At 39.9% G+C, this 20102-nt stretch overlaps 1 protein-coding gene across 3 annotated transcripts in view; it reads right to left on the bottom strand.

The window, feature by feature from the left end:
- LOC146498994 (carboxyl-terminal PDZ ligand of neuronal nitric oxide synthase protein-like) overlaps positions 1 to 20102 on the bottom strand; it is a 240285-nt gene that overhangs the window by 151952 nt on the left and 68231 nt on the right. For all 3 annotated transcript variants that reach the window (XM_085138060.1, XM_085138059.1, XM_085138061.1), the window contains exons 3-4: positions 12139 to 12231; positions 4589 to 4647 (exon numbers count right to left, since the gene is read on the bottom strand). In XM_085138060.1, the coding sequence (XP_084994186.1) occupies positions 4589 to 4647; positions 12139 to 12231 (152 nt within the window). The remainder of the gene's footprint in view (positions 1 to 4588; positions 4648 to 12138; positions 12232 to 20102) is intronic.

Raw genomic sequence — 20102 nt, 5'->3', positions numbered from 1 at the left:
AGCTCCCTCAGCCAAACAAGTAGTGTTTCCAGTAGTGAGAATATGCTTAAAGTTCTCTATTTCCTGCTGTGTGCAACATTTAAGAAAGGGCAACGATGGATAATCTCTCAACATGACTATCTCCAAATTGCCCAAAGTTCATATGTGAAAAACTGCCCAGTGGGAGGGGAAATACAGTAGAATATGAAACAAAACAACAACACTGTCACATATATCTAACATGTGACAAATAACTACTTACAGAAGCAGTGTCTACTTCATATCAGCATTTTTTTGTCATGAAACACGATGACACCTCATATAAAATATGGCAAGATATTAATCCTCATATGTTAACATCGCCGCTTCTGCTACCGTGTATAGAAGATATATACACTTATTATAAAACATAAATATATGTGAAGAGCAGAAGTGAAGTCCGGCACAGAAAATATCAAATATTTCATGACTGAGACTTCTGTTTGGACTGGCACATCGTAACTAAGTCGAAGAGTAAAGACGAGATGTCGTGAAGATCTGTCACACTCGGCTCAGCAGATGACAGCTACTGATCGATGAGGCTTACCCATCGGACTTGGCTTCAAGCCCCCACCCTGTGCAGCCTCCTCCTGCCGTGGGGGGGGGGGACGACTTTGTGACTGTAATATTAAAAACCGTACGCAAGGTTTAGATGCGTGGAACAGGGTGAGGCATCTCTAACCAAACAAAATCTCTCAGAATTCCTAAGCTCAGAGACGCTTACACAAACAGCAGGGCAAAATCCATCTTTCTGACAGAATCATTTCCAAAGCCCAAACCCCCAACTGGGCTCCTGGATGCACTTCTGAGCCGGGCCCGTCTGGGAGAGAGTGTGTGAATTTGTGCGCGTGTGCGTGCGTGCGTCTGAAGGGTAACGGGAGAGGGAGCAGTGGGATAAAGAATGAGTCATTCAGTGCAGAATAAGAAGTGCGGCACAACCTGTCTTCAACTTTATTTCGACTTCTCTCTCTAGAATGAGGGTTTTTTTCTACCTTAGTCAGGCAGGCTTTCATCGTTTGAGCAAACTTCGACGTCTCTGCGTGTCTGTGTAAGTCTAGGACAAAGAGATTAATGGTGAAGTCATCTTAAAGCGTTCCTATCATTTCTCTACAAATCTGTCTGAACCACTTAATTCTCACAAGCTGCGTCTCAGTACTAAATGGCTGTTTGTGTCTAAGCAGGTCCGCTCAGACAAGACTGTGGTAGGAGTTCAAATCAAAGTCTTATAGCCCTTTGGCAAATGACCGAATGAACACAATCTTAAGTCCCATGGGGTCAAATGTACCACAGACATGTCAAGTTAGGCCCAACTTTCTCACACATATTCTCTTGTGGTGAGATCTTCCCAGCCGTTCTGTCTCCCCCAATAACATCTGCGCAAACCTCGTCGCGTCCTGCATCCTTAATTCTGATCTTACAACGTAACCGCGGCTTTTAATCCCTCAGAACTCTGATATTCACACTTTAATATTATTAGATTTTTTTTTCAACATGACGTTTTCCTCTGCTTAGCCCTTTTAGGTCACCAAGAGGTAACGGTAACCAGGGAACAATATCCTCATTCTAGGAGACTGTATCATTTTTTTGAATTCACCATTTTCATAAATGACAAGCAAGATCTCCTGATACAGAGAGTAAGAGTTGAGAGAGAACAAATTTGCACAATAGAAGACAAGATAAAAAGAAAAAAAGATTATAACAGGGCTGACAGCATGACCTGGTACCTACACTCTGCTTTATCAGACATTCTGGCAGAGTGGAACAGTTTTGACCATTAAACTTACATCGTATTTGTACATTTGAGTTAAATCCTCTTTGTTTTCTCGCTTGTCGCTGACAGGTTTTTTACATGTTAACAATGCCACAAAAATTTGTCATGATAACATTAAGAAAACTGGCTGATTTAGAGCAGTAGCACGCCATTATTTTGGATATCCCCAAAATAAACACGGCCCAGAGAGATATCCAGTTTTTAAACCTGATATGATCTCACTGCCAGAGCGGGAAACACATTAAACATATTTTCTGACCTTTGGGAAAACCATCCATGCATGCAGATCAACATAGCCTTTATGTCCAACTTCACTCCCCAACTAAAACATGCCTGAAGGTTTAAACACTGATAATAAAATGTGCTATCAAGATACTTTTTAACTACATTCTCTCTCTGCTCAGTAACCTCAGACTTATAATGTAACCCAGTATTTTTATTTTGAGGCCTTACAGTTTAGCATTCTGACTATCTTGGTTTTCTGGAGCCAGAAGCTTATTTTGGCAGGAGGTGCTGAGTTATCAGCTATCGCTAGCAAGCTGGGTTGCTGTGCCCATAAAACTATGTCACTCTGACACAAAGATCTGCTAATTAGTTTCATGTAACACGCTAACAAAATACTATAACTGTCGGGGAGCTGAGGCCTTGCAGATAGTTTAGTGCCTAATTACAAGTCTTAAAAAACATTTGAATGAATGGAACTTGTAAAATAAATTACATGCATCGTATATAGCTCAGGCACAACACTATGACTACTGGCAGAAGTGAAGAACATAACGTAAAGAACTGTACCCGAGTTGGACAAAGGCCAAAATTGTGATTGCTACACAACTGGGTCAGAGCATCTCCAAAACTCCAAAGCTCTTATTGGGTTTTTCCAGTCTGCAGCGGGAAGCAAAGGCTCGCTTGTGTGGACAGACGAGCTCATGCAGCTCAAACGGCCAAAATCGTTGGTGCTAGTGCTGATAGAAAGGCATCAGAATACACACTGCATCACAGTTTGATGTGTATGGTGCTGCATAGTCGCAGAGCAGAAAGGGTGCCAATGCCGACTCCTATGCACCGCCAAAAGCAATGGAGCAATGGAAGAATCATGATGAATCATGTTTTCTTTTAACTCATGTGGATGCCCAGGTGGGTTACTTATCTGGGAAACACCTGGCATCGGGATACACCATGGGAAGAAAGTAAGCCGGTGGAGGAAGTACGATCCTTTGGGCAACGCTCTGCTGGGAAACCTTGGGTCCTTGTTAAAGTTACTGTGACAAGTACCACCTACCTAAGCATTGTTGCAGACCATGTGCAGCTTTTTGTTGAAATGGTAATCCTTAATAGCAAAAATGGTCCAGAAATGGTTTGAGGAGAACAAACCAGTGTTGACTTGGCCTCCAATTTCCCCAGGTTTCAATCCAACTGTGCATCTGTGTGATGTGCTGGACAAACAAGTCCGATCCATGGAAACTCCACCTCAAACTTAAAGGACTTAAAGGACCGGTTGCTAACATCTTGGTCCAGATACCACAGCACACCATCAGGACTCTAGTGAAGTCTGTGCCTCAATGGATTGGAAGGACCAACACAATATTATGCAGTTGGTCCTAATGTTATGCCTAATCGGTATACGCACACACAACACACGGCGTTATGATAACAGGAATCCATCCATAAAGAAAAAACTTTTTTTTTATTACACTAGATGTTTAATACTCTTTAGTTGCCAATTTTAACGTGGGAGTCTATGGTGATGGCTCGCTTTTAGAGCCAGCCACAAGTGGCTACTCAGAGTTCTTGACACATAACTGTCGGCTTAATTTTCCATCCCTGGAGGTTGTTGTTTGACTCACACTCATCCAGAACAAAACCCACTAATTGGAAGGTTGACAGTTCAACCACCGGCTCACCCAGTCTGCATATTGATACTCTCAACACCGCGCATGTAACCAACAAGAGTATCGAATAAAGTGCTATATAATGCATATGAATAACACTTGAAAGTCTCACACTATTACAAACCTCTACTAGACTAGAAGACCCACATGCCTCGAAGCCAAGTCTGCTTGATGTTCTGAATTTACATAAAAATGTCTGTTCTGAGGAAAAACAGCAACACAGGACAGACACGGATCCCAAGTATTCCACACAACACCAACACCACTGGCAGTAAATAAGGTTACTTTAGGTCACGCTGCCACTGGGATACACCTCAGGCTGTTTTAAGATGTCAATTAAACCTCATGCTGTGATTATAATAGAATTGCAGCGCTGCAAACAAAACTGCAGAAAACCACAGTATGGTTACAGGGGATAAAGAGCTGACTGACGGCTCAGGTTTAATTAGATACCCCCATTAAAAGAGAAAGAGATCCGAAATAAACATGACAGCAGAAGTGAGACTTGGGCACATTAGAACTTAAAATTTATTAGAGTTTTAAAAACAGTGTTGAGGATTGGTTTGATTACCATTTCTTCTGATATCATGTTTAGCATTTTTTTTTCTGAAATTTTGGTGGTGCTGTGCTGTTCAGGAGTCGGTGGAAGTTATCGCCAGACTTACCAGTGCCTTCTTTCTCCAAAATGTCAACGCTTGCATTGACAGAGACAAAGGATTCTCATTTCCGGAGCCACCACAGCGTACTTAATCAAGTTTGGATTAAAATTCATTTGGGAAAAGGCTCAATGAGCCATAAGGACTGACTTATTAGCATAAGTATTAAAAAGCATCTAAATTAGCATTTAAAGATGAGCTAAAGAAATGTAACGTTATGACAAAAAAATAAATAAATCTTAAGGCCAGCTTACCTGTAAATGGGATCCTGCATCACCATCATTTTGCTCTCGTCCCATGTCCACTCCTTCTTCTGTGTAAACAAAACGAAACCATTCAGTTACACCAAATGTAAAAATTTGGATACTTAAGACAAATGAAATAAGAAACATTCCTTGCTTGGACAGTTTGAACATAAATCAGCTGAAACTCAAAGACAGACAGATGATATTCTGTGAGCACAGATATCATTGTGAGCCCTTCACATACATATTTTACTTGCTCCTTTTGTCTGTTTGATTAAATCTACCTTTCAGCTTAATGCCACAATCAAAATGTCACCACAGACACACACAAGAATCATTGATTTCTGTCTCCACAGAGCACTTTGTTGACCGAGTCATTCAGTCACTTCAATCTGCGCTCTTTGAATGCCTCCTTCGCACTCAGAGATGTAAATAGATTGCTGACCGTCACACTTGACATTTCAGCTTTCGGGACAAGGAGCCAAACTCGACAAGCAAACATTCATCCATCGACTGGCCTTTAATTGCATCCCGCCAGTACACTTGACCAAGGGCCTTTTGAGGGCAGCCAGGTACAGAAAAAAAAAAAAAATCCATATTTTGTGCTCACTTTTGGTTTGTTGTCAGAAATGAAATATAGTTTGAATCCCTTCATTTTTCAGAATTATCATGTTGCGTTTTTATGTGAGTTTGTGCCTGGCTTTCAGTTAGCTGACTTGACAGCTAACTGCTATTTAAGTGAAGGTGGAACTGTCCTGTTAGCATATGTAAAGTAGAGATGACAACCTAAGCCGAAAGGATAATACAAAGTTCCAAAAACAAAAAAAAGAAAAGCAAAAACTGACTGCCGGCTTGCCAAACTAAATAGTTACAAAACAAGCAGGTACTAATTTATTAACACAGATGCAGCCCGTTCATTCTGATGAATGACCTAGGTAATTTACCAATAGCAGTGGAAAATAGTAAGTCAAACACAAGCAAACTTAATGTGGGCATGAATAATCTAACAACTAAACAACACAGCAAAAGACTTTTGCATATTTCAAGTGGAGGGTGGTGCTGAAGCAAACCACACAGAGTTCAGTGGAACCATGAAATGACACTGTCTAAAGACAAAGGTGGGATGTCTCATCACTTCTTGATGACAGAGCTCCCGGGGTGGACAAGATTCGCCCTGAGGTTCTGGATGCTACATAGCTGTTTTGGTTGCCACATCTCTACAACATGGCATGGAAATCTGTGGCAGTGCCTCTGGTTTGGTATGCTGGAGTGGTAGTTCTGATCTTTAAGAAGGACAAACAGAGGGAGTGTTTCAGCTATAGGGGGATCACACTAGTAAGCCTCCCTGGGAAGGTCCAAGTCAGGATACTGGAGAGGAGAGACATTCAGTTAGTTAAACCTCAGTTTTAGGAGGAAAAATTAGGGGTATTTTGTCCTCGTTGCAGAATACTGGACCAGGTCTTTATCTTCTCGAGGATATTTGAGGGTACATGGGAGTTTGAGGAACCATTCTCTATTTGCTTTTTGGACTTGGAGAAGGCATTTTACTAAATTTCTAAATTTGGGTACAACTATGGAGAATCTTACTCTCTTATTGCTACAAGAGCTATTCAGTCTCTGCACAATTGAATTTCGAGGCCCATCTAAGTTCCAGAAGTTGGTGTCAGAATCTCATTTCTGCTTTTTAAAGATGCTCAAGTTCTATTGGCTTCAAAATTCGGACACTGTATCGCTCTATTGTGGTGAACTGAGAGATGAATGTGAATGTGAAGCTGTTGATCTACATCCCTACCCTCATCTATGTTCACGAGCCCTGGGCAGAAATCAGACTGTGGACACAAGTGGGAGAAATGAGTTTCTTCTGAAGGGCGGCTGGGCTCTCCCTTACTGTTGAGATGCAAAGTTCAGTCATTCAGAAGGAACTCCACATTGAAAGGAGCCAGTCGAGGTGTTTCAAGCATCGCCTACTCGGAAGAGGCCCTGGGGCAGATTCAGGGAAAGCTATAGAGATTATATCTCTTAGTTGGCCTGGGAAAGTCTCAAAGTTCCCTCGGATGAACTGGGAGAGGATGGTCTGGTGTATTGACCCACGGCGGGAAAGCGGCATTAAATAGATGGATGTATGGAGATTTTCACCAGTTAGCCTGTAGTTATTGTTCCATTTGCATAAATGTGCACATCACTTTTGTTTTCTGCATGTGTATGTAGCTGCAGGTATTTTTTTAGTATGGCCATGTGTATATGACTCACGGCCATCAGTGGATAACAAACAATTTCAGCAAAAACCTCAATATTCATTACATTCAGTACACATTACGCAGAGACTTTGATCTCTACCTCATTGTTTACATGCAGATTCTCTGCTTACAATTGTGACCTAAAACCTAAAACACTTAACATTTCTGTTAAATGTCAAAAATAACTTTGTAGCCATTAATACATCAATTGCTTGTATTTTGTCTTATTCTCTCTCTCCTGTCGATGTGCCACTTTCTGTTCTGTTAACGTAAAATGCCAGCTTTAAGGTCCAGAAACATGCAGGGCTCTGCTCTAAACATGCAAGATTTGGCCTCAGCAAAAATCTACAGGACAGAGTCAAACTTTAGGCACGACTTTGAGCAGTCTACATGCACTGATCTCACGCTTTTAATAACATCTCCCTTGGGCTTCCAAATAAATTATTCCTCCTAGTGGCAACTATCACATTCGCATCAGGGGTGTGCTTTTTTTGTGATGTCATTTTCAGCACAATTTGTAGTAAATTGTCAGGCTCAAATCTAAGCGCAGTTTTATGGTTTAATTAAGTACTCAAAGTACCTCAAAAGAAATACATATGCAGTAGGCAAGCTGAAAAAATAAATGTCCCAAAGCCAATGTGCCTGTTCAGTACTCCTGACAGAACGATTCTACACTGCTTACAAGTATCTGGTGATGTCTGTGGACTCAATACTTCTAAAAAATATAAATCTGTCTACTTCATGTGCATCCGGTCACTGGAAATGAGAGTCTATATTATGGAGAATATACAGTATTTCCTAAACAGTTCTTCAAATACTGATGTAAAGCTTCAGTTACAGCTGAGATTTTCCACTTTGATATTTTTTATTGAACTGAATTTGCTGAAGCACAAAGCATGAAGGACATTAGCCTTAACCCTATGAATACTTACAGTATGTATCATCCACTCACACTGCTGTCCACAACAAAGCTATATAGCAAATGTGCAGATGTTTTCAGGTGGCCATGTACTAACAAAGCTAGACTTTTAAACTAGTCCGATTAAAGGCCAACTCCTTTCAGGGCCATTTATACCATTAAAAACTTTTGAAAAAAATGATGATCCAAAAAGCTTAAAGGAATTTGACAGTTTTCATCAGAATTTGGAGGAAACCATCTTGCAAGTTGGTTTTATATGGAACATTCATCCCTGCATCATTTGCTCATTCTTCCCAATACGAAGGAACTAAGGAAATGTGTGGTCTGTGCAGATGGTGGACCATCAGCTGAGGAAATCTTGCCATTTTCACAGCCAGCAAGTTGCCAACAGGCAATCAGATTTTGGAGCTGCCTCATCTCCTTACAAAGACACAGACTGTACAACAATCTACTCGGAGCATTTGGCCAAGTACGGCAGTTGCATGAAAAAAAAAAAGTCTGTAGGGCTGCTCAGCCAAGACATCCCAGAAATACCAGAGATAAAATGAAACAGTTTTGTAGAAGGAATAGATCAGAATGGTCCAAAAGCAGCCACAGGAAACATCTGGTGGTGAGAGATGTTATTGCTGCTGAAGGAGTTCCTTTAAATACAAGACTTCGATTACTTTTCAGGCTTGCACAGAGTGTTTAAAATAAACTGTATATAAAAGAGAAGTGAAACATAGAGGAAGAAACTTGGACTGGCTTTTTAGCCGTCAGATAATTCTATCAAAATGCTCCAGAGGGCACCAATAACACAAGCACATCTGAGAGGTCCAGCTTAATCACTTGCATTCATGGACACGAGGCATAGGAGTCAGATGGGCTGAAGCTCCCTGTTGGCACACTGATCAGCCAAAGCAGCCACAGCCCTAACCTTAAGCTGTACGGGGCAATGGATTACAAAGCGAAATTAATGAGTTAGCAAGCTATGCTGACCTTAAAGCCAAATTTTTCTGTGTCACAAAAGTGACTCTCTTTTTACCTACTGGTAGCTAAATCACCATGGTAACTGATACTCAACCTGGTCAGGACCAGGTTGTGTTCAAAGTCAGCTCAGTTTGCCCATACCTTACTGTTGTCACATACGAAGCCCAGCTCTATGCATCACACGCTCACTGGAATCCTCAGTATATAATATTGGAACACAGGATCTCTATTCAAACCATAGAATTAATTTACTTTGGTCAAGCATCAAACTCAAGCAGCTTTCACATCTCCTTTATAACCTATGGGGCTTCAATGTTTAGTTTCTAATGAGACCCAATTACATAAACAGCAGCACCGAGTTATCATAAGTCATAAAATATTTAACTTGAAGTATTTTCCATGGATTTTTTTTTAATTCTGTGCACTAAATACCAAGTTTACAGTTGTTGTCTTTTACTGCTTTAATATCTTGCCTTATTTGTAACAGCACTGCTATATTTTTATGTTCTTATATTTATGTTCTGTATATATTTTAATGACTATAGGATGATCATCATCTCTGATTGGAGGAGGTGCCTCTCATAGGGATCATTTTGTGCGGAAAAAGAGTCACTTGACTGGAGAAACACCCTTTTTTATGTGACCACAGAGCCTAAAGCAGGATTTCCAGCTTAACAGAGAAAATCCATAAGCACTGGTGATGCATGTCATCTCCAAGTGAGGTTTTAGGTTTTGTCAAGCTGCTAACGCAAAATAGCCTCATTATGAGTTATGAGCAAATATAATCAATTTATAATTGTTCTCCATCCATCCATCTATTTTGTTCCACTTAACCGTGGCCAGGTCAGGTGGCCATGGGGGCAGCAGCCTAAGCAGAGAAACCCTGAACTGTCTTTCCTCGGCCAACACCTAAAGCTTGTCCTGGTCAGCTGAGAGATATAATCTCTCCAGTGTGTCCTGGGTCTGTCCCGGTGTCACACCTCACCCAGGAGTCGCCCAGGAGAAATTCTTGTCAGATGCCCGAACTGGCTCCTGTTGATGTGGAGGCGCAGCAGCTCTTTTCTGAGCCCCTCCCAGATTGCCAAACTCCTCACCCTATCTCTAAGGGAGAGACCAGCTACCCCCTGGTGAAAGCTCATTTGCACCATTTGTATCCATAAACCTGTTCTTTTGGTCATTACCCAGAGCTCGTGACCATAGGTGCAGGTAGGGACGTTGATCGACCGGTAAACTGAGAGCTTTGCTTTTACACTCAGCTCTCTCTTTACCATGACGGACCGGTACATCGTCACAGCAGCATCACTGCAGCCGCAGCAAATGGCAAATGGCAAATTATCTACAGAAGCCCACAGTTTTTATTTAACCTCCTAGGACCTGGCGTCCACATATGTAGACATCACATTTTGGGTTATTTAGACCAAAATACTCAATTTTGCTCTACAAGGGCCTAATATCCACTTACAAGGACATTATACTGCCACTGTTCTATCAACATTTTAAATGAATATCCTCATATGTGGCTCTTATTTTTCTTAAAAACAAAAATAAGGTAATAAAAATCTGGTAATTCTTTGTTTTTACATTCATCGGGCCCCAATATGCCCAAATATCAAAGAGAAATTAAAAATGCATGCCGTGGAAGATTTCGGGTCTTAGGAGTTTAAGGAGGTAAGCATGCTTTTTAATGCTTTTTCAATACACATACCCTAAAAAGGTAAACATGTACTTCAGATGCTTTTTAATACAAAAACTTTGTAAACATGACAGTAATTTTCCCTTGAAATTACAGCATGTACTGTAGCTAGCAACCTATATTCTTCCAGAGCTGATGGGGGCAGGATATCACCCCTCCAGAAGTGGGTATAGTAGTACTTTCCATTCAAGTCAAGTGACCAAGGGGTGAAACTGATTTGCAAAAGGCAATATGAAAACGTTGCTATTGTGTTTTTCAGTACAAAGTATCATCCTTCTTGTGTTGTCCTGAAATAATAGCGTTTATCCTTAAGTACATAGGATAATCTTTTTCTTTTGGTATTGAACCGAGCATCAAGCATCTTGGAATTCTCCTGGTCCTGGCACCAAGTACTATATTTCTGAAATCAGATATCTGGTGACAGCCCTATAATCTACACCATTTAAAGCATGCAAGGCTGGATTAAGCTCATCGATCATCATCGTCTTTATTCCCTCCATTCGCTGAGTTGACCACAGAGCCTGTCCCGTCATCCTCAGCTCACTTGGAAACACAGATTCCTCTCCAGTGTCAGTTCAACTTTTTCAAGCTTTCTTCTTGCTCTTTCCTCATCTTTTAATTCATAATTTCTACTCTGCTAATGGTTCTGATCCTCATCAAGCACTTTATTCTCTTTAGTAGTCCTTCCGCTGTCACTTCTACATGTTCTCTAAGAGGACTGGTCGTCACCTTCTGCTACAAACAAAGACACAGGAAATTAAACAGCTCTTTAGAAAGTGACTAACCCAACATTGTTAGAGTTCTGTCACATGTTTCTTATAACTACAGATTATATCTCAACAGCCACAAAGACAGAGCCATGATTCAGTGTGCCGAGACTGTTGACAGATACACATTAGGGACCAGACATACTGATTTTGTGCCAACAAAAAGCCTCTTTATGTGTTAAAACACAATTGCTGGGAATTTACAGGGTGACAGAGAAAGCAAAGTGAAAATATATACGGGGGTGAAAAAAAAATGTATTTTTTATGCCTTTAGTACAGTAAATACCTGCAGTATTATATGAAATGCAGGAAAAGTAGCTTAAAAAAACCCCCCAAACACAACACATTTTCTTTAACACCACAGCTGTTAGAAATATAATTTGTTGATTTTTTTCCTTTTTCATGTTTAGTTTAATTTCTGAGCATTTTCTTGTGTTCAAATTACAAGAAACATGTATGCCTGTGAAGTTAGGAGAATACTTGCTCTTGCTGCAGCGCTGCACGTTTGGTGCTGCCCTTGGTAAACTCATTGCAAGGCAAAGGCTGCACTTGTGTTTATAAAGTGAGGAACTGTTAGCAGATTATCCACACAGCTTTCCATTTCCATCAGTACATTTCCTTTGCCCAAGTGGCATCTCACTTGGAAAAAAAGTAGCCCTAAACTGCTAGAGTCAACACCCACCCTTAACCACTCTGTAAGCATCGGTGAATGTTGTGGGCTAATAGAGCTGGCTGTCATCTGCAGCACTATCAAGGATCAACGTGGCCGATGACAGAGGTGGTCAACGCGCAACCATAAAGCACACGTATGAACCAAAAAAAACATCAATGTTTTTACACCAAGACATTTTATATGATGTTTTACTGATCCATTCAAAGGTCTACGATGCGGGTGACAACAATTCAGTACAAAACAGTACAAAGTAGTACAAAAGATGCTTTTAATTTGCAATTTATAAAAAAAGTCCACTCACTTTCTTCTTTTTCCTCAAGGTGACTTTCACGCCATCTACAGACACCACGATGTTGACTTTTTTCTTCTTGATGTTTTTCACCTTGAACTCATACTGCAGAGAGAAGACAGGCAAAGCGATATTAATTTTTTGTAAAATAGATATAGATAGATAGATATAATTTTTATTTCGAACATGCAAATATATTTGAAATAACAACAGAAAAAAAAAACTTAAAACTCATCAAGTTTTCATGTATATATCTTTGTCTACAGAATGCGTGTGCTCGAAAAGGAGTAGGATGAAGTTTACACTTTTCTTGTTCCTACCCCCTTATTTCAAATTTCATTGCTTACAAATCCATATCCAGGATTCAACATTATTTGATCATATATGGTTAACTATGTACAAGTCTAACACATTGAACATACACAAATAAAAACCATTTTCAGCACGTAAACCAGAACAACAACAAACTACATTTTTACTTAAACTAATCACCCTGTCTATAACACCCGCTTAATCTCTGAGCTTATTTTATATCTATGTGACAAACACCTTAATAAACATTTAAGGTTGGGTTACTCAGGCCTTGATCTATAAAAAAAAAAAAGAGGACACAATGAGACAACTCAGTCACTGAGAGGAAGATTTCCTATATTCATGCAATTTATTTTGTTTTTTTGTTTTTTTTAAATTAAAGGTAGACGTGGTGTGTGTGTGTGTGTGTGTGTGTGTGTGTGTGTGTGTGTGTGTGTGTGTGTGTGTGTGTGTGTGTTGGGGGGGGGGGGGGGGTCCACCTGTTGAATCATGGGGCAGTGGAAAAAAAAATTATACGGAACAGGGAAAAAATATCAAATGACAACATTGGCGCATGTCTGGCAGCCCTGTGTAAAGAGGTGGTCACAATTTGTGACACCAACTTTTAGATGGTTTGATCTAAAAGTTGAGTTAAAGCTGCTGTGATTTCAGAACAATATTAGAGTTATAACACCGGTGTAACACGCAGCTGAAGGTACAGAGGTGATACTTCACTCAACCCAAACCTCTGCACATAAAAACCCTACAAGCGTCTGTTGTCAAGGCTTGCTCAACAGTCTTAGATATATGTCAAAGCAAAGTATTGTTAAAAAAATTACATTGACATCTTGCTAGTTAATGGCAGCAGCAGCAGATAACTGAGGTTCAGTTTGTACAGACCGAGCACGGTGTGAAAAGACGACACGGAAAATATTTTCGATGCAAATTTGTTGTGCAACATACACACACATTAAGGGTTTCAATTTTGTGAAAAATATATTTTCAGTAAGACAGAGCACTCTGTTGAAAAAAATCAAGCCAACATCATTTCTAATGGTTTGATCTAAAAGTTGTGTAGGCTCTGTGTAGGTAGGTATGAGCACCGTGGTGATGCTTATCATCTCCAGGTCGAGATGTGTGTGTGCCCCAACCATATATGTTCATCTATCATAAGCCATATAATCATCCCAATACTAAATGACGGTACTAAACATTTTTTGCCATGTCATGCAGACTTCTGCTAAAGCAGCTCGTTCTTTGTTCATAACACCCAGAGCATATTTGCATCCACTCATATTGCACTTGCCACAAACCAAGCAGGCAGTCAAACTATGAATAAAACCAGCTTCACTGTGTCTTCATAAACACACTTGAAAAATTTGAATAAGCATCGTGCCAGCTTTTGCAAACTTGATCAGCCCTACAATAACAAACTTCTGTGGTTAATTTAAAAACATTCTGGTTTCTATGTTAGAAGTACCAGAAAGCATTAAAAAAAGAAAGCTTGAATAAACATGAAATTATTTGAGCAAAGACACCTGACAATGACCAAGATTTGTTTCAGAAAAAGGGCAATCCCAGCTGAGTGAATATAAGATGATGGGCAGACTCCTGCTAAGCTAAAGTCAATTTATACCCCATAAATCAAGCTGAGACAGCTTCCATGGTCTCTGCTGCCTTTAATGGAGCTGTGAGCAGTGTCAAAAAACAACCCTACAGGAGGCACCCACAGTCAATAGTGTATGGAGCCACACTGTTTGCCTATCAAATACAGAGCAGGGGTAAAAAAAATCCTGGATCAAGTGACTTTTGTGTTAATATAGGGATCTTGCAAACTGACATGCAGCTGAGTGATGCCTGAATCCCTGAGTTATACAGCACCACCTGAAAGGTGACAGGAGACACACCTCTATGTCTACTTCTGGCCATCATCAGAGAAACGACTGAGTTACTAGCTGAGGTTAGATTAGGTACAATCCTACCATGCTGTGAGAAGCTTATGGAAGACCCACTCAGTGAATCAAAGAAAGACATCAGAACATTGGGGTGCATATAAAAACAGCAAAGCAAGCACTCTGGTCTAAATAAAGCACAACTCATTGATGAGTTCTGAATCAATGAGCCAAGGGCGTAGATTTGGCATGGACGGAAGGGACATGTCCCCACCAATATCCAGCGATTATTGAATTGTCCCCACCAATAATTTGATCTCTTCGAGTAAAGAAAAACAAACCCGATAGAAAGAAAAAAAACATCTGTCGACGTCTCATTCACCCAGCGGTGCAGAAAGAGTTAAATTACGTTCTCTACTGGAGTCCTATGTCATGTGACAAATATGGCCAATGTGATTGGCTGTGCCTTTCGGGGAGCTCTGTTTAGTTTTAGCAGCGGCAACCCTGCGCTGCGAGGAGGAGAGGAGGACGGCAGCAAAAAGGAAGAACCTGGATATAAGAAAGTATTTTTCAAAGAAACCTGTAAGTCACTTAAAGTCAAGTTCACTCAAAAAACGTGTCCGTCATAATAACATTACAGGCTATGCTAGGCTTTGGCCCACATCAGTCTAAAACTGTATGTAACCATGAATAACGTGTTTTGGAAACTAACTGCACAACAGGCAGCACTATTTGTTATCTCAGTCTCCCACAGTAGCATTTCTAATTTTGATTGAAACTGTCAGAGAAAACGGCAGCCTCGAGCAAGCCAGGGTATTAGTTTATAGAGGCTGTTAAAATTATATGTCTAACGTTAAATGTTGGTGACAGAATAATTTCATCCTCATGGTACTGACATATTCATAGTGTTAATTTTTGAGACAAAATGTCATGAGGTAGTCATGATTTTGCAAATATTCCAACCAACAATGGTGATACAAGATCACAGGTGAAATTGGATGATGACTTGCTGGTTCATGACTGTATTTGAAGCACATGTGTGACTGCATGTATTTGGAATGTCTCACTGTTATTTATCAGGTGACAGAGGCAGCTCTGCCATGTTGTAGCTCAGACAGAGGTGAAGAGGCGAGGTCACAGGTGACTGACTGATGATTTGGTGCTATAGATTAATTAGTATTTATTATCATGACAGTTGTTAGGCTGCTGATGTAAATTGTTTCATTAGTGTATGTTTGACAAATAATCTGAATTGACACGTCTCACTTTTTATATGGCACGAATCAATGTGTTATTTTATCAGGTGGCAATATGTCCTAGTGCAGTCAGAGGGGAAGAGCCAGGGCCAAAGGTGAGGCACATCAAGCACAGAATAATAATTGTAATCTGAGGATAAAACGCATGTACTGAGGCTAAAAGAAGCTTCCGTGCTCTCAGAAGACTAAAAAGATGGGTAAGGTTAACAGTGACTCGAATGAGATTAAACAATGCTGCTGTATGTCCACCAGGAGAGACTGGACAGTATAGATGTAAAACCAATATGGCAGCAGTTTATCTCAGTTAACGAGAGGAGCAGGCATGTGTGTGGCCCCTTCACATAGTGGACATTGAGTTGTTGTGTGGGACACCAGTAGTCCATGTCTGTTGCTGTAACAGTACCTCATGTTTAGAATAAAAAATCTCAGCTCACTGAGTTGATATAAGCAATAGTGTGCCTAAAATGTTGCATAATTTTGCTGAGAGATCTTTTACTTTGTGGTAATCTTAGATGAGTAGCTTTATGGACAAAACCACCAGGTCATTCAGTGTTCCCTTAGTGCTAATGTATCAGAGATGTTGGTGTACTATAACTGAAGTAATGTTGTTAAGTCCTTAAAGTCATATTCTTTTATTGTCATGACTGTATTCGAAGCTATTTTTATGTTTGTATGATACCTGATTTATATGAAATATGGCTAAAGTAAACTAAACTCTAAAATACTTAGTCAGTCATTTGTTATATAATTCAAATGTAAAAATATGAATTGTAATTTTAAATGGTTTAAAAGCATGTAGAATAGCATATGTAGGCAAGTATATTTCTCCTTTTTTATCAAGAAGCAAAGACAAAAAGGGGAAAAAAAAGAAACAGGGCAGGGTTCTGTGGTTGAATCATCCGTCCCCACCAATGCCAAAACCAAATCTACGCCCTTGCAATGAGCCTTGGCTACCCATGAGACAGTAGCTGGTTCACCACTGCTCCTTCCTTGGACAACTTTTGATAAATGCTGACCACTGCAGACAGGGAACACCCCACAAGAGCTGCATTTTTGGAAATATTCAAGTGACGCCAGCGTATGTGCAAATAATCCCTGACCAAATACTCTCTCAGTCTGGCTTCAGACTGCTCGAAACACTTTTTATATCTATATCGTAAATTCAGTCATCTCGGGGACAGCTCTGGCTCCAAGCAGATGGTCCACCCAGATGCTATCTACGAGGGACAGCCAATCAGAAGAGCATGAGGTTTGTTTTTTTTTTTATTATTATTATTTGTTTGCTTTTATGTGTTGCACCAAGGCCCAGTATAAGAAAAATAATGATATAATGCTAAATGGTTACTACATGCACAGTTATGTATTGCAATTCAAGTCATTCAAGTCCAATGAATAGCTTGAAATGGTACAAAGGTAAGTGGTGAACTGCCAGAGGTTAAAAAAGGTAAGGTTACCCAAAACAAAAAAAATAATGTACATTTCAGAATTATATAAAAAGGCCTTTCTCAAGCCTTGAAAGCTGCTGCTAATAATTCCTCCAGGTGTTCCAGCTTTTCTGGATTACTTACAACCCCATCTGTCTGCATAAAACCAGTGTTGGAACACATTATGCTACCATACCCTCGTGAGCATCAGTTTAACAGTACTGTACTGCAAAAAGTAGTGTGTTGCTACAAAAATGGCGAGAAAAAGGCAATTAACAATGGAAGAGAGACAGACCATCATAACACTTAAAAGTTTAGGTCTTTCCTACAGAGAAATTGTAAAGAAAGTCAGGGTGTCAGTGAATACAGTTTCCTTCACCATCGAAAGGCACTCAGAAACTGGGGAAATTTTGACAGGGAGAGGTCTGACAGACCCAAAGCCATAAATAAAACAGTGGACAAGTTTCTGAGAGTCGCTTGCATGATAGGCAGCTCACAGGATAACAGCTTCAAGCACAGCTTAATATTGGTCGTAGTAAGCAAGTCTCAGCTTCAACTCTGAAGAGCAGCAAGAAAGCCAGGCATCAGAATAAGACAAAGAGGCTTGGCTGGTCCATGAACCACTGCCACTGGTATTATGGAGTGATTTATCCAAATTCAGTAAATCACGCAGGATCTTTATATGCTGTCAAATAGGTGAATGGTTGGTTCCACAGTGTGTGGCATCAACTGTCAAACATAGAGGAGGAAGTGTGATGGTATGGGGCTGTTTTGCTGGATCCAGGATCGGTGACTTGTACAGAGCGAGAGGCACCCTGAACCGAAATGGCTACCACAGCATTCTTCAGCGCCATGCAATACCCTCCGGTATGCACCTAGTTGGTCAGGGGTTCATCCTACAGCAAAATAATGACCTAAAACATAAGTCCAAGCTATGCCAGAACTACCTCAGAAAAAAAGAACAAGATGGTAAGCTTGAAAACATGGAGTGGCCAGCACAGTCTCCAGCCTTAAACCCCATCGAGCTGGTCTGGGATGAACTAGACAGAAGAGTGAAAGCAAAGCGACCTACAAGTGCCACATTTATGGGAACTTCTGCAACAGATATGGGAAGAACTTTATGAAGAATTTTGATTTCTATTGTAGAAAGAATGCCACAGGTGTGTTCATCTGTTATATCTGCCAAAGGTGGCTACTTTGATGAGTCAAAAGTTTAGAAGACACTTTGGTCTATAAATTTGGTCTATGATTTCTTTTTTAACTTCAATTGCTTATTTGTATTATGCTTTCATTTCAGAGTGCAATGAGACATTAAACTGCGTAATTCCCAATGAAAAAAGGGAAAAATTAGGGTGTTCTAAAACTTTTGAACAGTAGTGTATATATACATTTATGTTACAGAGGTTTTTGTCAATGATTTGTCACAACTTTGGCTCGTACGAGATCACAAAGTGAAATAAAAATGATGACATTTAAAATCTCTGGCCACAAACTGACAAGGTGACTTCTTGTGTTATGAATTTTTTACGTCTGTATAATGAAGGAGCTGATAGAATGCAGAAAGAGCGCCCTGTCCGCATCGGTCTGAAAAAGCAAGAAGCTTTAAGAAAGCTTTGAAGAAACCCAATCAGCTCCTTACTGGCTGTCAGTGCACAAAAAGTGCCAGAGCTGTTTGCCAAGAGATCACATTTCCCATCTCTCTGCAGTTTGCGACCAATTATGCGTAAATGTGCTCAAACTAGTGAGTTGTTGATTGTCAAATAGTGAGTCAACAGAAAATTACTGTGCAACAATCTCATAAGTTTTAAGTAATTTATTACGGAAGAGATACCAAATACACTTTTAGGTTCCAGCGTCGCCTAATTGCTAATGTTTTGAGAGGCAATTTTCTACAATTAAGTGTACAAGGCTCATTAAAATGAGGACATATTAAGCAAGGAGAAAAAACAATAGAGCAGAAATGATAATGTTTTCCACAGTGCTTGACTTTTGTAAGCAGTTACAGTCTATATACTGCAGAGGAGGACCCAACTGTTCAGACAAGAGGGTTACTGTAAGGGTTCTGAATCTCTCCAGATGTCTGCTGATGTTGCTGTATCAATTTTAAATTCACTTTTAGACATCTAGTGCATTAGTTACACTCGCTTGTCCTTGGGTTTGAATTTAAGGAAATGCTTTTTGTTGACACAGAGACACAAACAACCAAGCTCCCACTGACTTTACAAGAAACCAGTTTTAATTGCCGTAGTCCAATATGAATAATCCCTTGAAAATACAAAATTAAGCTAATTCCATTTTACTGATCCTATTAGCAATATAGATGTATAATGTTTAAGCTGCTTCAGACTGTATATAGTTATTGCAGACAATGCAAGCTGCTTTGCAACCCACCTACACCCCAGCTACTTCTTAGATGCCATTTCTGACTTCAGTGTCATGTCTTTTGTCACTAATACGTGGTCTGTTCTGGAGAGGCTCTCTAACCCTGTAAAGTTTGAACCAACAGGCATGACATTTTTGACAAAAAAATTCAAACCTTTTGAAACTGGAGTGTTTATTAAATCATTTTAAGAACTTAAATATCAACTTGGATATATGACTTTCATCAAATATAAAATACCTGGCGTTAAAGGATTAAGTTATCACTGTATGTATATGGAGAGGTGAGGAGGTCCAAGAGTAGAGTCTTCCAAGCAATTGGAATAACAGTCCTACTTTAAGGAGGTCATAAAAAGAGATCTTGCGCTTGTATAAAGCCAAGCGCAATACAGGCTTGAGCTATTTTCAAGAATGAAATGCAAAAAATGTCAGAGGACTCGGGCTTCTGCATTGTACAAACTTGGCTTTTCTGGTGTCTAGCACAATTGAAGAGATGCTTGTCCACTTCAGTTGTCTTCCCATTTCAGGAAATACTGTTTGAGCTGGAGCAGCGGTCCCCAACCACCGGTTTGTGAGTCTGTTGGTACCGGACTGCAAGAGTTGAGGCTCGGGTGTGAAATTTATGGTTTTTCTAATTATTTTTTTAACGTTTTTATTGTTAACTCGGTTTCCTAGGGTCTTTTCCCGTGTGTTATGAATAATATATATATATATATATATATATATATATATAT

This window comes from Neolamprologus multifasciatus, chromosome 17 (genome assembly GCF_963576455.1).
Source record: "Neolamprologus multifasciatus chromosome 17, fNeoMul1.2, whole genome shotgun sequence".
NCBI lineage: Eukaryota > Metazoa > Chordata > Actinopteri > Cichliformes > Cichlidae > Neolamprologus > Neolamprologus multifasciatus.
The sequence above is the reverse complement of the archived record's forward strand: the minus strand, read 5'-3'. Positions and strand labels throughout refer to the sequence as shown.